The 18,453-nt window shown below is 46.1% G+C and overlaps 1 protein-coding gene across 1 annotated transcript in view; it reads left to right on the top strand.

Annotated features, from left to right (window-relative positions):
- The first annotated feature begins 9,330 nt into the window (after nucleotides 1-9,330).
- The window catches only part of MMP16 (matrix metallopeptidase 16), a 181,452-nt gene continuing 172,329 nt past the window's right edge, over nucleotides 9,331-18,453 (top strand). The window contains exon 1 of the mRNA XM_035125050.3: nucleotides 9,331-10,029. Coding sequence (XP_034980941.1) covers nucleotides 9,898-10,029 — 132 coding nt within the window. The 5' untranslated portion in view covers nucleotides 9,331-9,897. The remainder of the gene's footprint in view (nucleotides 10,030-18,453) is intronic.

The following is an 18,453-nucleotide window of genomic DNA, read 5'->3' as shown; positions in this document are numbered from 1 at the left end:
GTTGCATTCAGATGTCTTCTAAAAGTCAGATAGTTGTTTATTTCCTTGACATCTGAAGGGAGGGCATTCCACAAGGAGGAGGCCACTACTGAGAAGCCCCTCTGCCTAGTTCCTTGTAACTTTGTTTCTCGCAGTGAGGGAACCAGCAGAAGACCCTCAGAGGAGGACCTCAGTGTGTGGGTTGAGTGATGGTGGGTGGAGACGCTCCTTCATATACACTGGGCCAAGGATGTTTAGGGCTTTAAAGGTCAGCACCAACACTTTGAACTGTGCTTGGAAACATACTGGGAGCCAGTGAAGATCCTTTAGCTGCCACATTCTGGATTAATTGTAGTTTCCGAGTCATCATCAAAGGTAGCTCCACATACAGCACATTGCTCCCAGCTCCTCTAGACCAGGCATAGGCAAATTTGGCCCTCCAGATGTTTTGGGACTACAACTCCCATCATGCCTGACCACTGGTCCTGTTAGCTAGGGATGATGGGAGTTGTAGTCCCAAAACATCTGGAGGGCTGAGTTTGCCTATGCCTGCTCTAGACCAGGCATCCCCAAACTTCGACCCTCCAGATGTTTTCGACTACAATTCCTATCTTCCCCAACCACTGGTCCTGTTAGCTAGGGATCATGGGAGTTGTAGGCCAAAACATCTGGAGGGCTGCAGTTTGGGGATGCCTGCTCTAGACCAGTGTTTCTCAACCAGTGTGCCTCCAGATGTTTTGGGACTACAACTCCCATCATTCCTGACCACTGGTCTTGCTAGCTAGGGATTATGGGAGTTGTAGTCCCAAAACATCTGGAGGCACACTGGTTGAGAAACACTGCTCTAGACAGTCCAGAAGGATGTCATGGTTGATAGTATAAAAGGCTGCTGACTGATTCAATAGAACCAGGAAACAGCTTTCACTCCTGCCCCTAGCCCACTGGAGATCATCAACCAAAGCAGTTTCAGGCCCATGATGAGGCCTGAATCCCGATCGGAAGGGATCCAAATGGTCCGCATCCTCCAGGTGTGCCACCTGCTCAATCACTTTGCTGAGCTCTTAAATTGTTTTGTTTGCTACACACCTATGAGAAGATTTGCAAAGCTTGAAAAATCAAGAGGTATATCATAAAAAGATTCAAATCATTCAAAAACTGCTAGTAATGGGTATTGTTTAGACTTTTTTGTATTTGTGTACAGTATTTGCTGTTTTGGGCTACTTTGGGAGGAAGGGCAAGGTATGAATTAAAATCATCATCATCATCATCACCATCAAAACAGGCTATATGTGATCAAAGAATAATTTCAATACATTCAGCTCACAGTATTTGGTTATCAGTGCAAGTAATATTTAGCAGTCAAAGATTTACACACGTGGTACTAGAAGTGATCGAAAATGGAATGAAAAATTTCAACCCTTTTTGTTCCCAGCTGGCAAAGAACCATGCTAGGCACCAAGGGTGGCAGAGTTGCTGAACGAGCAAAAATTTTATGTACATTTTCTTCTTAGGAGTTCACAGTGGCAAAACAGAGCTTGCAGCCACACAAAGGCATTTTTGTCCAAGATCCAGTGAACAGTGGACACACCAGTGAACAGTGAACAGGTGTAAAAGCATTTTGTTAACCTCCCTGGCTTGCTCTGGTCCTGCAGAGAAGGCAATGGGGCAACGCAGGTTACTTGTTGCAGCACCATGGAGAGTTCCTACTGAGCCACTTGCTCCAAAAAAGACTGGAAGTGAACTGAGGCCTTTTGGAGTTTCTAGTCCAAATCCACCTCTCCTAGCCTCTGTCCCCTCTGGAGGCATAGAGTCTCTATAAGTGGCAACACCCAAGCCTAAATATGGGCACTTCTCATCCCATAGCCTCCTGGGTTCCCAATGACAATGGAACAGAGAAATACTGTGGATGGCACTTCTTCAGGCTCAGGGGACGGTGACTGAGAGGATCCTGGCAGTTCCACAGACTCTGGTGCTGTGGCATCTGGTTCACTGGCCTCCTGCCTGCCAGCTTCAGATTCAGTGGTTCCCTCATCAACAGCACCAGGCTTAGAGCCAGGAAATCAGTCTGTTTCCTTATTTGGTAACACTATAGCCTCTGACTCAGGTCATGACAGATATATATCTCAATAAACAGAATGATGAAATCTACAGAATTAGTGGCAGAACTTCGTATTTGGACATGACAACCCTATAATGAATTTTGCTGTACTTATTTGCTAACTTCAGGGAAGGCTCTCCCATTAGATTTGTAGTCCAACATTTTAGCAGTGACCATGGTTTGTCTTTTAGTTATTTGCAAATCAGGCAATTTGCCAACCTTGACATCATTGTGCCTAATATGTTGCCTGTCAGTTTTGACATGGCCATATTTCTTAAGCTGTGGCCCTCCAGATGTTGGTGGACTGCAGTCCCCATCATGTCTGGCCACTGACCATGATGGATGCAGCTGAAGGGAGCTGGAGTCTAACAACATCTGGAGGGAAACAGATTCACCATCCCTTTCTTTAGTCAAGAGGATTGGGAAAGCAAGAATTAGTATCCGCAGCCAGCTCAGTCATGAAGTTTATTCTCTAAGCTCCCTGACCATATTGTTGAATGTAACCTACCTCACAGGGTAAAATAGAATAATACTGCAGTGACTTCCTTAGACAAAAGCTGATAAAGGAATAAATGAACATTTTGAAGTGTGATATAGTGGTTAGAGTATTGCATAGAACTAAGCAAGTCCAGATTCAAATCTCCAGTTGGCCATGGAGCTCACTGGATGACCTTGGGCTGGTCACAAACTATCTGCCTAACCTACCCCACAGGGTTGTTATAGTAAAATGGGGAGAGAAGTAGACTTCTTTGAGCTCCTTGAAGGAAAGCTGGGGTGCTAATGTAATAAAGTAATAAATAAATGTATATGCAGTCCCTAGTCTTGGCCTTTTATTCAAAGTCAAAACACAACTCACTAGGTTTTTCCCCCTTCTCTCTGTTGTTTTAAAATGTCCATAAGTTGTTTATATCCTTTAGAAGGGCAAGATTCCATTGGTGATCCATTTTTGCAAAGAATTTAAATACTCCTATTCCAGCTAAGAGGGACGTGGGTGGCGCTGTGGCCGTAACCACAGAACCTAGGGCTTGCCAATCAGAAGGTCGGCGGTTCGAATCCCCACAATGGGGTGAGCTCCCATTGCTTGGTCCCTGTTCCTGCCAACCTAGCAGTTCGAAAGCACCTCAAAGTGCAAGTAGATAAATAGGTACCGCCCCGGTGGGAAGGTAAATGGTGTTTCCGTGTACTGCTCTGGTTTGCCAGAAGTGGCTTAAGTCATGCTGGCCACATGAACTGGAAGCTGTATGCCGCCAATAAAGTGAGATGAGCGCCACAACCCCAGAGTCATCTGTGACTGGACCTAACGGTCAGGGGTCCCTTTACCTTTAACTTTATTCCAGCTAAGTGGATGAGGCAAAATAAGACACCAATATTGCTAACCAGGGACATAGAGAACACAACAAATGGCAGAATTCCTGTCATTAATCCTCTTTCCACCCACCCACCAAATGCATCATTGCAAATATGCATCAACAAAATATCCTTTTGAATAACATGGTTCTCAAAAGCCTTTGTCATAAGAGAGCTCATGACCTGTTCCATCCTGGAATCACATCATGCTGATTTTGAAACTTCCGGCTTCTTTCCTGGTTCTGTTACCTCATCCTATTTTTCTCAGAGTAGCATCACCTTTCTTCTGTCCTCACTGAGCTGCTATACCGTCACTTGACATATGCAATCAGTATTGCTGTTTCCATATCGACAAGGCTACATGACCTTGCCTCTCCCATCTGACTCACCATTACATATGCACCTATTCCCTGCATTTTGCATTGTAAATCCCACCTTTGTTCCCTGCTAGCAACTTTGAACAGACCAGTATTTGACTGTTCACAGGGCTCACAATTACAGCTCCTATGCAATTATGCAGAAAGTCTAGTATGTAGCTAGGGCAGAAAAGTCTTTAATATACTTTCCTTATATTTCTTTCTTTCCTTTCAAAACTGGATTGCTTGCCAAATAGTTCAGATGACTTCTTCCAAGAATGGCTATCTGATCTGCTTGAAGGAATAAAAACCTCAGTGCCAAAAGGGTAAGAAAAAGCTGACTCAGAAACTGCTTACTAAGGCGTCTGATGGCATACACCAGGGATAGGGAACCTGTGGCCCTCCAATTGTTGCAGGACTCCAACTCCCATCAGCCCCAGCTAGTGCAGTATGATCAATGGCCAGGAATGATGGGAGTTGGAGTCCAACAAGATTTCAAGGGTACAGATCATGCATCCCCAAACTGTCGCCCTCCAGATGTTTTGGCCTACAACTCCCATGATCCCTAGCTAACAGGACCAGTGGTCAGGGATGATGGGAATTGTAGTCCAAAACATCAGGAGGGCCGAAGTTTGGGGGTGCCTGGTACAGATTCCCTATCCCTGGTCTTTATTTTGGAAACTGATCCAGCAGCCTGGGAAGCATGTTTTTTGTGACCTTAATGCAATATATTACAGTAAGGTTGCAAAATCTTATTAGGTCCTCATTGCTTCTCTGTGTGCCATGCTCACAAATGATCTTCACAAGAATAGCCTTGAACAAATGTAACTGTATCCACTTCATAGCAACCCCTGTGTCCCTTTCCTTCTGGCTATCACTTCTTCCCTGAGTTTGACCCCCCTACAGAATCCTCACAACTCCTCCTCTGATTCTCATCCCTAATAGGGCTGTTTGCCTAATTGCCCACATGGCAAATCCAAGGGATGCAATGCTGCATGTAAGCTCTGGAGACTGCACAGGAAAGCTACCATGTGTATGCCATACCAGGTCTTGGTGTTTTTTTTTATCTCCTAGGAATGCAAGTGACTCCCTGGGCTGCATTGTACTGGACACACCCAGTGAACATGAGCATCACTTTGTTTCACTCTTCCATCTTGACTTCTGATTCCCCCACTCCCTGCTCCTAATGTGCGACTTTCTCTGTGTGAATTTAAAATGGTAGACATGAGCAGCACAGAATAGTTGTTTTTCTAGCTCCAGCTTTGATCACGAGAGCAACAGCTAGGACCTATCTTGGTCACTCCCCTCATTCCATGTTGCATGATTTTGATGAATGGTCTCAAATGTTGCTTTCTTTCACCTTCTTTCACCGGGCCAGCCCACTTTTCCATTTGACTTCCTGGAATAATTACATCAATATTGTTGCACACACCCCAATCTCTGAGTGGCAAGAAGCTTCAGGGGTTCCTGCACTTATGCAAGGCTCGATTTCCTTGCCATGAAGGTCAATGGAGATTGTGGTTCCTTTAGGATTTATGTTTTATTTACACATACTGGTAAATGCAAACTGAACATAACATGGAAGGGCTCACAGCATTAACATTGCAACAGATCTTGCCTCCCCCATTAGGTTACTGGGAGATCTCCAAGTGATAGCTTTGGTTCCAGCACAGAGCAAAACAAGCCTCTGTGTCTTCAGTTTCTAGTATCAGCAAAATTTCACTCCCATAGGCCTCCTTGGCCTAATGCTCTCCATCCTAAAATGAAGTGGCATTCACCCAGGTGAGCTGTTAAAAGACCCACCTACTTGTCTACATGTGGGACACAGGTGGCGCTGTGGGTTAAACCACAGAGCCTAGGGCTTGCTGATCAGAAGGTTGGCAGTTTGAATCCCCATGACGGGGTGAGCTCCCATTGCTCAGTCCCAGCTCCTACCAACCTAGCAGTTTGAAAGCACGTCAAAGTGCAAGGAGATAAATAGGTACCGCTACAGCGGGAAGGTAAACGGCATTTCCGTGTGCTGCTCTGGTTCACCAGAAGCGGCTTTGTCATGCTGGCCACAAGACCTGGAAGCTGTACGCCGGCTCCCTCGGCCAATAACGCGAGATGAGTGCCACAACCCCAGAGTCGGTCCCGACTGGACCTAATGGTCAGGGGTTCTTTTACCTTTACCCAGCACTTGTCTACATAGCAACAAGGCAACCTTTTTTGACATGTAAATGGCAGTACTTAACTGGCCAGCTAAGGTAATTATAAAGAGATTGGTCTGACTGGTTCCATAGTTTCTTCTACTAGATTCTAAACATCACTGGATACAGAATTACAGGGCTGGAAGGAACACACCAATATCTTCCACCCCAAACCTATAACAATATTATCATAAACTACAGGTGATCTGCTTTTTGACTTTGTCTTATCATTGATTCTTAATTGGACCTGAATGCACATGTTTCTTCTCCAATGGATCCTGCCAAAGAAAGCAGCATTCTCAGTCATGACATCCATACAAACTTCAGTCCGGTGAATTTTGGATCATTTTATGGTAACAGAATATTTCGTTTCCATAGTGGACATTTAGTGTATTCTCTAGATATAACCAAATGAGGGAGGATAAATCTGCTTCAAGTTGTGATCATTTTCATGCAAAATGAAAAAACAACAAAATCACTCAAAACTCAGCAGACGTAGTAGATACAACTTCAGTTTAAATATGAAAGACATGCATATCTCCCTCTAGTGTGGAAGAACCTAACAATTCTATAACTTTATATAGGCCAGACGTATCTATTTAAGATAGTGATGTCATTAAAGACTTCATTTATTTTAATGAGAAGCAGGAAATGCACAATTGTGTTTTAAGAAATGAGAATTATGAATTTTTTTTTTTGCAAAATGCAAAATTTTATTTTATTTTATTTTTGTAAAAAACAACAACCCACAAACCTCTTTCTATGGTGTCCCCAGATCACCAACCTCCATTTTATCACCTTTGAAATAATATGTGGGACTGACTTAGTGTGTGAACTGAGCGTAACGGAAATATTTTTGATTGCTATAGCAACAAAATATCTTGGTGGGGAAGAGAGCACTCGGCTGAACACATGTAAAGCAACAAGGTTACAAAGAATTTAGGCCTCCAGCATCTGATCCTACCGATACAAAATATGAAGAACTGATTGTTTTCTACAGATGGGTCAATAAAGCTGGAGTACTTGTGCTCCTGACATATTACTTTGCTGCTCTTTGCCATGGGCACAGGTACTATCAAGTAAAGTGAATGACTTACTACTAGGGAAAGGGTTTATCTTGTTAAAAACTTAGAACTTCTGGCTCAAAAACACTCCAAGTGCACGTTCTCAAGTTATATCACCTGTGCCATTTTCACTTTTAAAAAATGGGAAAAGGGATGAATGAGGCCAGGGGGGCCTCTAATAATTTGTATAGGGAAAAGGTTCCAATTCTATTAAGTGCCCTTAAAATGGCTTGTAAAATGTCCCTTAAAACGTATAACAGATATGGGCATGTACCCTGGGATACATATACTAGATCCCAGGGACATATTCTGCAAGAGGGGCCATTGCTCTGTGGTACACAGATGCAAACAGGGTTTTTTTTATTGCTACTTTGTTCACAGTTTTATTTCACCCAGTCCCGTATGCGACACTTAATGTCAGACTGGATCTGGATTCTTCATTGCCTTATTTCAGTAAATTTTGATACACAGGACTGACTGAGGATTTGACCGCCAATCATTTGGCGACAAGCACTTGTGCATCTGAACTATCTGTTAAATACTATATTCTAGAATTCATCGTTAATTAATATTAGAAATAATAAAAGACTGAAAATTGTACTGTACTGGCAAACAGAAATTGTCGTCTATGGATGATATACTAGAAACTAAGGCTAACAACCCAAGGTTTCGGTGCATCTGACAAATCAATAGGTTAAATTCATTCACCGTTTTACCAGATCGTATCACCACCAAGTTCATATCACCATCCAAGGCCTAGTCTCTTTCAAAATAATTTTTTTAAAAAGCATATATCCTCTCAGTAAGGCTGAGCTCTCATAGGACCATCCCACACCATGGACCAGATTCTTAGTCCACTAAAAGCAGGCATCCTCAAACTTCGGCCCACCAGATGTTTTGGACTACAATTCCCATCATCCCCGACCACTGGTCCTGTTAGCTAGGGATCATGGGAGTTGTAGGCCAAAACATCTGGAGGGCCGCAGTTTGGGGATGCCTGACTAAAAGGATGTGAGAATTTTATGTTTTAAGGCAGCTCCAAAGCTCACAGCTCGATGTCCCCAGTATCCATGAATATGAACTCTATGCACATTCAATGGAATTTGCAAGCATCTAGACAAGAGGGTGGCCAGAGGAAAGCAGATCTAAGAACAATTCGTAAGGTAGTATGGAGAAGTGTGCCTGTTTCTTGTATCATCACATTCCAATGAAACAAAATGGAACAGCCTCACTTTACAATATGCTGCTTCTCAAGACACACCTTATTCCATCCAGGTAACCATCAGGGAGCAAGAGATGAACCAATGAATCAAGCCATTCCAACCTTCATATGCAAAGTAGGATATCATATATTCAGAGCATGTGTCCAGTCTTCCCTTGCAAACTTCCAAGAAAGGCAGTTCTTCTACAACCAGTTCCTCCCATTGCCACACAGGGAAACATTTAACCCTTTGCTTCTGTGTGAACCATTGTTTTCTTTACAACTGTCACCTTTGTTTCCTACCTAAAACCTTGTTAACACGTCCCCATTCCTTGCCTGCAGCAACCTGGACGTTTACTGAGAGTTTAACGCCGTTGACCGCAACCCCCGCCTTTTGTTTCTGCTAAGATCAAGGCAACTCACGCCCTTTCATCTTCCCCTCTTTGCTTCTTAAGAGATGATTTCACCATCTTCCTAACTCCCTCGTCCCTTAGTCCTGACATCGTTGTCGTCCTAAAACTCTGCTTCCCGAAATCCAAAACAGGGATGTTGTTAGAATATTTATATATATTATTGGGGGCGGGGCGGGGTGTTAGAGACCTTACCTGCCGTGCTTGTGTGACAAACAGAGAAGAGCCTAAACAAAGGTGTGACTTTGAGACTCAATCAGAAGATTCCTTTTTTTTTAACAGGGAAAAAAAGGAAAAGGAAAAAAGCGGACATCTCTTAACTCCCATTGTGTGGACAGAAGCACAAAGGCGTCTCACTCTCGGGAGTGGGTGTTTCTTCCAACCCCCCCCCCCTTCAGCGGCCCATTTCCTTTGCGATCCCATTCATTCCTCCACCCAGCCCTGCCTCTCCCCACCAAACCCCGTCCAGGGGCAGGGCTGGCCTTGGCCGGAGCCGAGGCGGCAGATATCCACGCAGGCGCCGGCGGACCCCTCCTCCCCTCTTCCCTTCCATTCCCTCCCCCCCCGAGGAGCCTGGGGAGGGCGGTCCCCTCTCAGGTCCGCGCGAGGAAGAAGAGGAGGGGAGGAGGAGGAGGAGTTATGTAGATGACGGATGAACGTTTCTGGAGTGGCGGGGCGAGCCGAGAGGCATAAGCGCAGCCGGGGAAGCGGAGCACGGGCGGCCAGGCAGCCGAGGAGGCCTTGGCGAGCCGGAGGAGGGGCCGCAGCCCGAGGAGGCGGAGGCGGAGGCGGAGGCAGGCGGTTGCTGTGCAAACGAGGCGCCTCGCCGGAGCCGCAGCTGCACTTGGACGCCGCGTTCCCTCCCGGACGGGACGAGCGAGGAGGAGGAGGATGTGGAAGAGCTGACCGAGCTCGATGCCGCCGCGCCGCGTCTTGGACTGAAGGGTCTCCTCTCCCCTCCTCCTCCTCCTCCTCCTGCCTCTGGAGGTGAACCTGCGTCGAGCTGTTCCTCCTCGACAGCGCGGGGGAATCTCTCCCCCTCCCCTCTTCTCCCCTTTGAGAGAGAGAGAGAAACCCACCCGAGTGTGCGTGTTCTGTTTTTGTTTTGCCTGTTCGGAAGGGGAGAGAGAGAGAAGAGGGAGAAGGAGGTGGAGAAGGAGAAGGAGAAGGAAAGCAGCGAAGGCAAGGAGCGCGCTCTCTCTCTCTCCCGCTCGCCCGCCGTCTCTGCCTTCTCCATTGAAGCACAGTTCACTATGATCTTACTCGCCTTCAGCACTGCAAGCCGGGGGGATTTCGTGCATCATTCCAGGGTGTTTTTCTTGCAAGCCTTGCTTTGGATTTTATGGGCTACTGGGTGCAGAGCGGAGCAGTATTTCAATGTAGAGGTAAGATCTATGCACATCTACGTGTGTTCCCTCCCGTGTGTGTGTGTTTGTGTGCGCGCGTGCGTGTGCGTGTGTGTGTTTCCTCTCTTTTCTGGGTTGCTTCTTGCATTGATTCAACGTGCAAAAATAAATAAATAAAATAAAAAATAACAGGGTGTAGGAGAAATCCCAAACCTCCCCAGCAGTCGCTTCTGCGAGGCCAGCCAGGACGCTTTTCCTTCCTGCATCCAACAGAGTTTCCCGTTTCTGGTGAGCCGCCTCTTGGTCTCAGGATCCCTTGATGCCCAGGACGGCGGAAAGCCACGATGCTGGGCTCCGGGGGATTCACCCCTGTGCCCTGGCAGTACTCTCTCTCTCCTAGTTTAAAAAGAGATCGGGGTGGTGGTGAAGTGGACCTCTCCAAAACGCGCATGCATCCATACGTGACGGGTGGTAGGTTAAAAGTAGCCACTGGACATTAAGACGCAAGAACTGTCTGAATGGGGGTTTAAGTTTGGGAGGGGGCATGAATTTATATTGCTAAGATCAGGGCGTTGTTGTTTAAATGAAAGTGGAGAGGGAAGAGGCATTCACTGAACAGGACAAGGTTTCTTTTGTCACTTTGAAACATTCCTGTGGACTTCTGCGCCAGGGGCTGCTGTACAGTAATGGCTAAACGGATGTCCCCTCAGGCAGCTGCAAACGGGCGGTGAAGGGGGGCGGGCGTTGTTAAGAGGTGGAGAGGAACTTTGTGAAGTTAGTTAAAATGTGAGAAGGTGAACAGCCTCTGGATGGGATCTGCTCTGGGTTTATGGCTAGACTTCAGCTGCACCCTACTCCCCCAGTTTTTAGCCTCAGCCCCAATGTAAGTCGGTTTGGCTATACAGTACACTGGACCTGGCTTTTGCAGCACAAATCTTGTACATGTCTACTCAGCAATAATACCTACTGAGTTCCGTGGGGCTTGCCTCCACTTAACATGTGTATAGAGTTGCAATCTAAGTGTGGTTGGTGATTAAGTGTGCTGCAATTTCTCCACCATTTTTTCCTTTTCTCCTGTGCTTTGCACCATAATGTCTGTCCATCTGTCTGTCACATCAGTCCCAGTTTCTCCCTTATGTTACTATCCTTATGCATGGCCTCCTTTCATCTTGCCCACCCACTGCTCCTGGTTCAGGAGTTGAAAGAGACCACACAAACCATAACAACTCCCATTCCTGTATCAGACTCGATCCGCCTTACTCCCCCTTACACACCTGCAGCTCAATCCTTTGCTGACCCCAGTGCTTCTTCAAAACCAAAGTGTCTCTTACTTGTGCACATCTGAAATTTTCTTCCACACAAACTCCTGTCCTTCTGGCTCTCAGGATCTCAAGCCTTTCTCTGGACGTGTCCCCCCCCTCTTTTTTTAGCCACAAGAGGATACTCTCTTTAGTCTGACCATACAAGACTCACATTTTCTGTGTATGTCAATAATATAATTTGTCTTTCTTTTCTAAGGATACTAAGAATTTCCCAGACCTGGTCACATTCATCTGTTATTTCAGGGCTATCCTGGCTATTCCGTCTTGGCTATATTTCATTTTGGCTTCCTCCCACAACCTTGCATTGCTAACTCTTTTCCCCCGATGTCTTGTCATAGGGCTAGGCTGAAAGGTGTGAGCAATGCCTGACACCTTTTGGCCTAATTCTGGTTATGGCTATTGGAGGAGTGCTGTGGCAGGAGTGCCACTTAGCCAAACTCATTCTGCTCTCGAGAACATCCTTTATGCTCTTTACGCTCATTCTTCCAATGAGAAGTGGAGGAGACTGCCAAGGGGAAGGGGGGGGGGAGCCACCCAATAGCATCACGCCTAGATAGTGCCACATGCAGGGAGTCAGGTAGCCTTTTCAGCACCAGAAGCATTTCCTCCTGCCACAGCTAGTTGCTGTGCCAGCTGCCTACTCTGCAGGATGCAAGCCAGCAGCAGATGGTGCTAGGACATGAAGAGTGAAAAGATAGTTTAGTCTGTTGGGAATCTAGGAAGACACCAGTAAGTAGCCAGGGGGAGAAACTAAACTTACATGGAGCAGTGAAGTAGGGAGGGAAAACTACGAATGAAGAAAAGTTGGAGAAGTGGGCTTAGTGTTTTCCCACTTCCTGATACAACATTTCATAGTGGTGCTTTAGAGCCAGTGCATTATTGGAAGGTCTTGTGCAAAAGTGTGACATTCAAGAGTTCAGTTTTGTTGAACAAAGGACCCTCTCCCTCTTCTTTTTTGCCTCTGGCCACCTGAAAAAGAGAGGTGTGGAGAGGGTGTGTCCTCAGGTCTTAATTCTGGCTCTGCCTACAGCTCGCAGCCATGCCCTCCACTCAAGTAGACCTAGTAGGCATTAGCCACCACTGCTGTGTTCTGTAGGCCATTTCAAAAGCTAAAGTGGAATAATCCAGGCATAGAAGGATCTTTGCCATTCCTGGAGGCTAGCACACTTGCTTTGTCTGGGGAGCAGGTGGCTGGGATTTCTCTGGCCCTGGAATAAATCTCTTGAGAGCAAAGAGCGGTGTCCTGCCTTATCGTTTTCTGCCTCCTTGAGATCAGCATGGTCTCTGCTACCAGGCTGGAGGGAAATTAATTTACATTTATCTCTGAGTAAGGCTGAGAGCTTTTCAAGTGCCATTTGTTGTTGTAAAAAACCCAAAAAAACCCGGAGTAGCCGGAGCCACAATGCAGAGGGAACGTGAGGCTAAGGACTTGGCAGCGTTTAGGTGATTCTGTGCCATGGATTTCTCTGTGTCAGCACCAGACCCATAAAACACTTGCACAGGACAATAAATCACAGAGAACCCATCCCTACTTGAGCACAGCAAATTCTGTTCCAGGAGCAATTTAAACAAACACAGAAGCGAGGGTGCTGCTGTAGACCAGAGTCCTTTGTAATGGATTTATGGAGGCAGGGCCGTCTTAAACGCCCCTGCCGCTGTGGTGCGCCGGATCTCTCCGGCGCCCTCCCGCCCCGTTTCCCAGCGTGGTGGGCGGGTGGGCGCAGCGGCGGGCAGGCGGGCAGGCACAGCGCGATCTCTCTGGCGCCCTCCCGCCCCGTTTCCCAGCGCGGTGGGCGGGTGGGCGCAGCGCGGCTCCCACAGGCGCAGCTGCACGGCAGACCGGCGGATCAGCTGGCCAGCGGGCGGGCGCAGCTCGCGGCGCCTTTCTGGCGGGCCGGCGCCATGGTGCCCTGCGCCACTGGGGGTCTACCTAGAGCCGGGCCTGTATGAAGGCTAAGCTCACATGGTTGGTAGCATAGGAAATGGAATTTAATTTCACTAGGGCCACTTCAACATGTATATGTGTTATTTATATTGTTGTTTGGCCATTCTTGTAGCATTAAAACAAAAACTGAAAGGTGTGCGTGCGCACACACACTCACCACCTGTTGCACATAGTTGTTGTTGTTTAGTCATTTAGTCGTGTCCAACTCTTCGTGGATCAGAGCACGCCAGGAATATATAGACATGGTTTATGGTGAATATCTGTTTTTGTAAACACTGGATTCTATCCAGCTAAGTTTTAATCAGAATAGATGGATTGAAGGTAGTTTCTGCACGTGCTGTAGTGGGAAGTGAGGGGCAGATGGGGCTCATTAAACTGGGAAGGTAGCCCATCTAGGAGAAGGAAAACTTTGCTCCCAAACCTCCATTGCCTTGCGGGATATCATTGGGAGATGAAAATACTAAGAGAGTAAACCCTACAGAATGGAGTCCTTCCGACAGTTGGATGGCCACTTGTGCTCCTCCTTCAGGCAACTCCCACAGCCAACTGGTGCCAAACGTATGGCTCTGCTTTCCTTTGGACCACATCAGTGAGGGGTCTTGTCATCTGGGCAGCCCAGGGCCTCCATACACACTGCCCAGGCTTGTGCCCCAGGGAGGTCATGTAGGTGTTGTTAACACAGCAATTTGACTTCACCCCTGGAGGCTCACTCCATTGTCTCTTGAGGCAGATGAATGCCAACAAGACTGATTGAAGTTAATGGTTGAAGTCATGATGATTATTTTCAATGGGTCTACTCTGAGTAGGACTAACATTGGCTACCATCCTTAGGCTGCAGTTCTATACTTACATTGGATTAAGCACTATTGAACTCAATGTGCTTTACCTTTGAGTAGACTAGTATAAAATTACACAATTACATGGTTTTAGCAGGAGGCTTCCAAACATGTACTCTGCATACCGGTACCTGATCTGGAAATGGCTGTTTCTTCTGATTTACACCTCGTATTTTAGTGATATTTTTCTAGAATTACTGGAGCTCAGATTACTATGTGTATATGCCTTTATTTGTATGTCTTGTTGGAGCTGCAGATTCAAATTCTGCTAGGTCATAGCTCTAAAAATGTCAGCATTCGGTAGCATCAAATAATTGTTGACACTGTTAAGGGGGTAGTCCTCAGTGATGTGGTTGTGACCAGGGGCATAGGAAGGGGTGCAGGGTGTATGGCCCACCCTGGGTGTCATCCCTGAGGGGGTGACAAAATGGCACACTGCGGGGGCAGCACTTACCGTGGGGTCTGGCCTGCAGCGTGTCCAAGCCACACATCTCTCCTGGGAATGATGCGGTGGCTCGGGGCCCCATGATGCCCAAAACGGCAGCGTGGCACTTGTGTCCGCCAGGCGGACTCTATGGGCAGCTTTCCATGGCACCCTCATGGCGCGCCCATGGGCAGTTCAACCCTCATGGCGCCCCCATGGGCAGTTCAACCCGCCCCTGCCGCTCCGGGTGCCGAAGCATCTAGGTACGCCCCTGGTTGTGACACATACTTCTGTATTGTTAGTCACATAAAAAGGCTATGCAGTAGACAATGTGAAATTCTGTTCAGTAAAGTCATAAACACTGGCAGTTCAGAACTTGGTATACAAACTTGGCAGTCTTGGCCTTGACAGCAATTTATCATTTGAAATGATAAACTAATTAATCTGCATGTTATGTTGGGCTGTGCCATTGCTTTAAGAGCATTAGATCCATCTGTTCATTTGATTGTGTGTAGAAATCTGCTGTCTCTGAAATGAATGAGGATTTGGTTTGGGTGCAAACAACAATGTGTGTGAAAGCAGGCTGTTGAACTGGGGGCATCATGCTTATTTGTTACTCTTGAATACTCTGTGTCCTGATTTGGTTGGCTGAATGGATGGCTAACGCCATTGCAAAGAGTCAAGTCATCCTTGGATGTTTGTTACACTCGAGTATGTTCAACGATTGGGCTTAAGATTCAATTTTACAGGGTAGATTGTGTTAGTCTGCTGCCACGGAGCAAATCTAGAGTACTGTGGCAACATAAAAAGTAATTCATAGTAGCATGAAATCGGCAAGGAAGGAGCAGCGACCTGTGTGGCAGTGTGGGTGGCTTCCCAGTGCTGAGGTTGCTGCCAGTAGACTGAGAGGGGAAAGTTGGCATGGCACAGGCATAGTAGCATGAATGTTGGATTGGCTCTGCTGCTGAGCCTGTACCATGCCAACCTCCCTGCTGCCTCACCCCTCTCCTGCTTAGTTACGGGCAGCAGCTTCCATGTTGGGAAGCCAGATAAGCAACCCCACTCCACTGACTGCTGCAAGGGAGAACTTGCCTCATCAGAAGGATGTAGTGAACAGGGAGGATATAGGTCAACGTCAGACCACTCTCTAACAGTGGCATAATAGCCAGGTTGAGGAAGGGAGATTATTAAATGAGAAGAATACTCTTGTGTTCTTCTAGGCAGCTTTAGTGAGGGTGGAGATAACCACATTATCCTACTTATTTGATGATACCTATTCATTCATTCATTCATTTAATATATCTCTTCCTTGTTGGAAACCTTGAACTGGTTCGCATAAAATAAAAACCTCTTGAAGATGGCACTTGTTACACATTTTTAGAATAGGAGATAATGCAAGGACAAAATGGCCTTGGTCCAGTATACCTGAAGGAGCGTCTCCACCCCCATCATTCTGCCCGGGCACTGAGGTCCAGTACCGAGAGCCTTCTGGCGGTTCCCTCGTTGCGAGAAGCCAAGTTGCAGGGAACCAGGCAGAGGGCCTTCTCGGTAGTGGCGCCCTCCCATCAGATGTCAAAGAGAAAAACAACTACCAGATTTTTAGAAGACATCTGAAGGCAGCCCTGTTTAGGGAGGCTTTCAATGTTTAATAAATTATTTTATTTCATTTTTCTGTTGGAAGCCACCCAGAGTGGCTGGGGAAACCCAGCCAGATGGGCGGGGTATAAATAATAATAATAATAAATTATTATTATTATTATTATTAAAGAGGAAGAAGAATAAGGGCATGGTGCTCCCAGCATGGTTCCCCTGTGTGCTCTGAGGCTGGTGGGTTGCGTGGCAAAATCATGTTGGCTCTTTTTTGCTACAGAAAGGAGTTGTGGGTCCATTAGAAAATGCAGATGCTGCTGTTAACATGCATGATATATGGTGCAAAAACAAATTGCAGCGCTGTGAAACATGGGAGAAGGCAATGACTTGGACTGCAGAGTCCATAGAGCAGTATTTCATGTTCTTCTGTAGATTTGGCAACCTGAACTTGCTTGTAATCCCTAATAATAAATAAGAGACTTTAGGAGCATGGGCAGGGTTTGGCTACTATGGGAGACGTGCTGTTTTTGTGGGAATGGCAAGGAAATGAAAGGACTTGGGATGTAATGTGCCAACACCCACCTCTCCTATTCCCCTTCCATATCTTATTATTCCCCTACTCATTCAGAGGAACATCTGTGCTGGTGGAGTTTTTTACTGACATGTGGGCTTGCAATGATATAAGTGTCATCCCACCATCATCCTTCCTTCTCTGCCAGCAGAGCAGCACATACACTCTCAGCCAACTTCTTGGTGAGGCTTGGATTACACATTTATCAAGTTAAAAATACATGATGGGAGGTTTAATTCCAGAGCCTTGCAAATCTACAAAAGTTATTAGCCCATCTGTCACGTTGACTTAGCATTCATTTTTGAAATTAAGAAATAGCCCCCGTCCCCCAAATTTCATAAAATTTCAAAGCCTGGTTGTCTGGAGGTAATTCTTATCACAATTGATCAGATGAGTTGCTATTTTCTAGCCCAGTGTTTGCTCCCTGGTTTATCACAGTTGCATGAAAGTCGAAATTCCATAGAATCCCCACAAATCTATATCATTATAATTAGATGTGCTGGTGTCAACCCCTATAGGAGTCAATATTAACTGAAAATCCAGTAGTTGCTGAGAGGTCACATCCTTAACTTTCTGTGTATGCAATGACACCTTCTTTTAATTAAACATGGTTAGGATTGAGAGCCTTGCTTCCATTTCCCAACACAAGGTTATTTCTGTTGTTCTGTCTTGATATACATCATTGGTAAATACATAGGAGCAATCCAGTGAGATTTTCAAAGCAAGCCTTGCTTTTCTACAAGCAGTTCCTTAAGTGACTTTAAACTTCCCCTTTTAATAATCGTGGCAGTTTAATTGCTTATTATGGAACATAACACTGTGGAATCAAAACCTCTGAGAAATGCTGTCAAAAATGTAGAATTTTCTTCCCCGTGGCAAACAGCGGCTGCAAACTTCCTTGTTTCTCACTGCTAACACACATCACAATTAATGGTCTGCTGTTACTGAATTGCTACACATGACCTTTCTAGGTTTCTGCATTTGTCTAACACCCTGATCCCTATGCATATTTACCAAGAAATAATCTGTGTCAATTCTAAAATTGAAGTCCCCCCCCCCCACGTAAAGTGTGTTGAAGCACATTTAGCTGGAAGTAAGTCTCACTGAACTAAATGGGACTTACAGTCATATCTCGGGTTGTGAACATGATCCATGCAGGAGGCGCGTTTGCAACCCACAGCGCCGCATCTGCGTGTGTGTGTGACGTGATTCAGCGCTTCTGCGCATGATGTCATTTTGCGTTTCTGCGCATGTGCGAGTGCCGAAGCCTGGAAGTAACCCATTTCGGTACTTCTGGGTTCGGCGCAGAGCACAGCCCGAAAACGCGTAACCCGCAGCATTCGCAACCTGAGGTATGACTGTAATTCCAAGTAAAAGTCTGAAAGTTATGTGTGCGCTTTTGAGCAACTATTTCTGTTAGGAATAAGTATGGAGAAATTGGGTTAGCAACAGCCCTCTTCACTTTTTGGTGTGTTATTATTAGGACGTTGGGATGCTGAAGTATTGTAATGAGAGCTTATTAAAAACCACCCCAAGAAACTCAAAAGAAGAAGTGAAGAATATCCTGTTTTTTAATGAATTTTAGAGCATATAAACTGTCTTCATATTGCTCATCTTCATGCATCCCACCCTCAGATGGTAGTAATGCCTGGTAGAATGAACTGTGGTCGTTATTGGCATCTATTCGCAAATTGTGAGGTTGAAGCTGGTTTCCAAAATGGTTTCTTGACTCTGGTCCTGCAACATTGTTCTTCTTGACCAGGGGCTCAACTCTC

This window comes from Zootoca vivipara, chromosome 8 (assembly GCF_965207765.1).
Source record: "Zootoca vivipara chromosome 8, rZooViv2.hap1.1, whole genome shotgun sequence".
Lineage (NCBI taxonomy): Eukaryota > Metazoa > Chordata > Lepidosauria > Squamata > Lacertidae > Zootoca > Zootoca vivipara.
The sequence above is the reverse complement of the archived record's forward strand: the minus strand, read 5'-3'. Positions and strand labels throughout refer to the sequence as shown.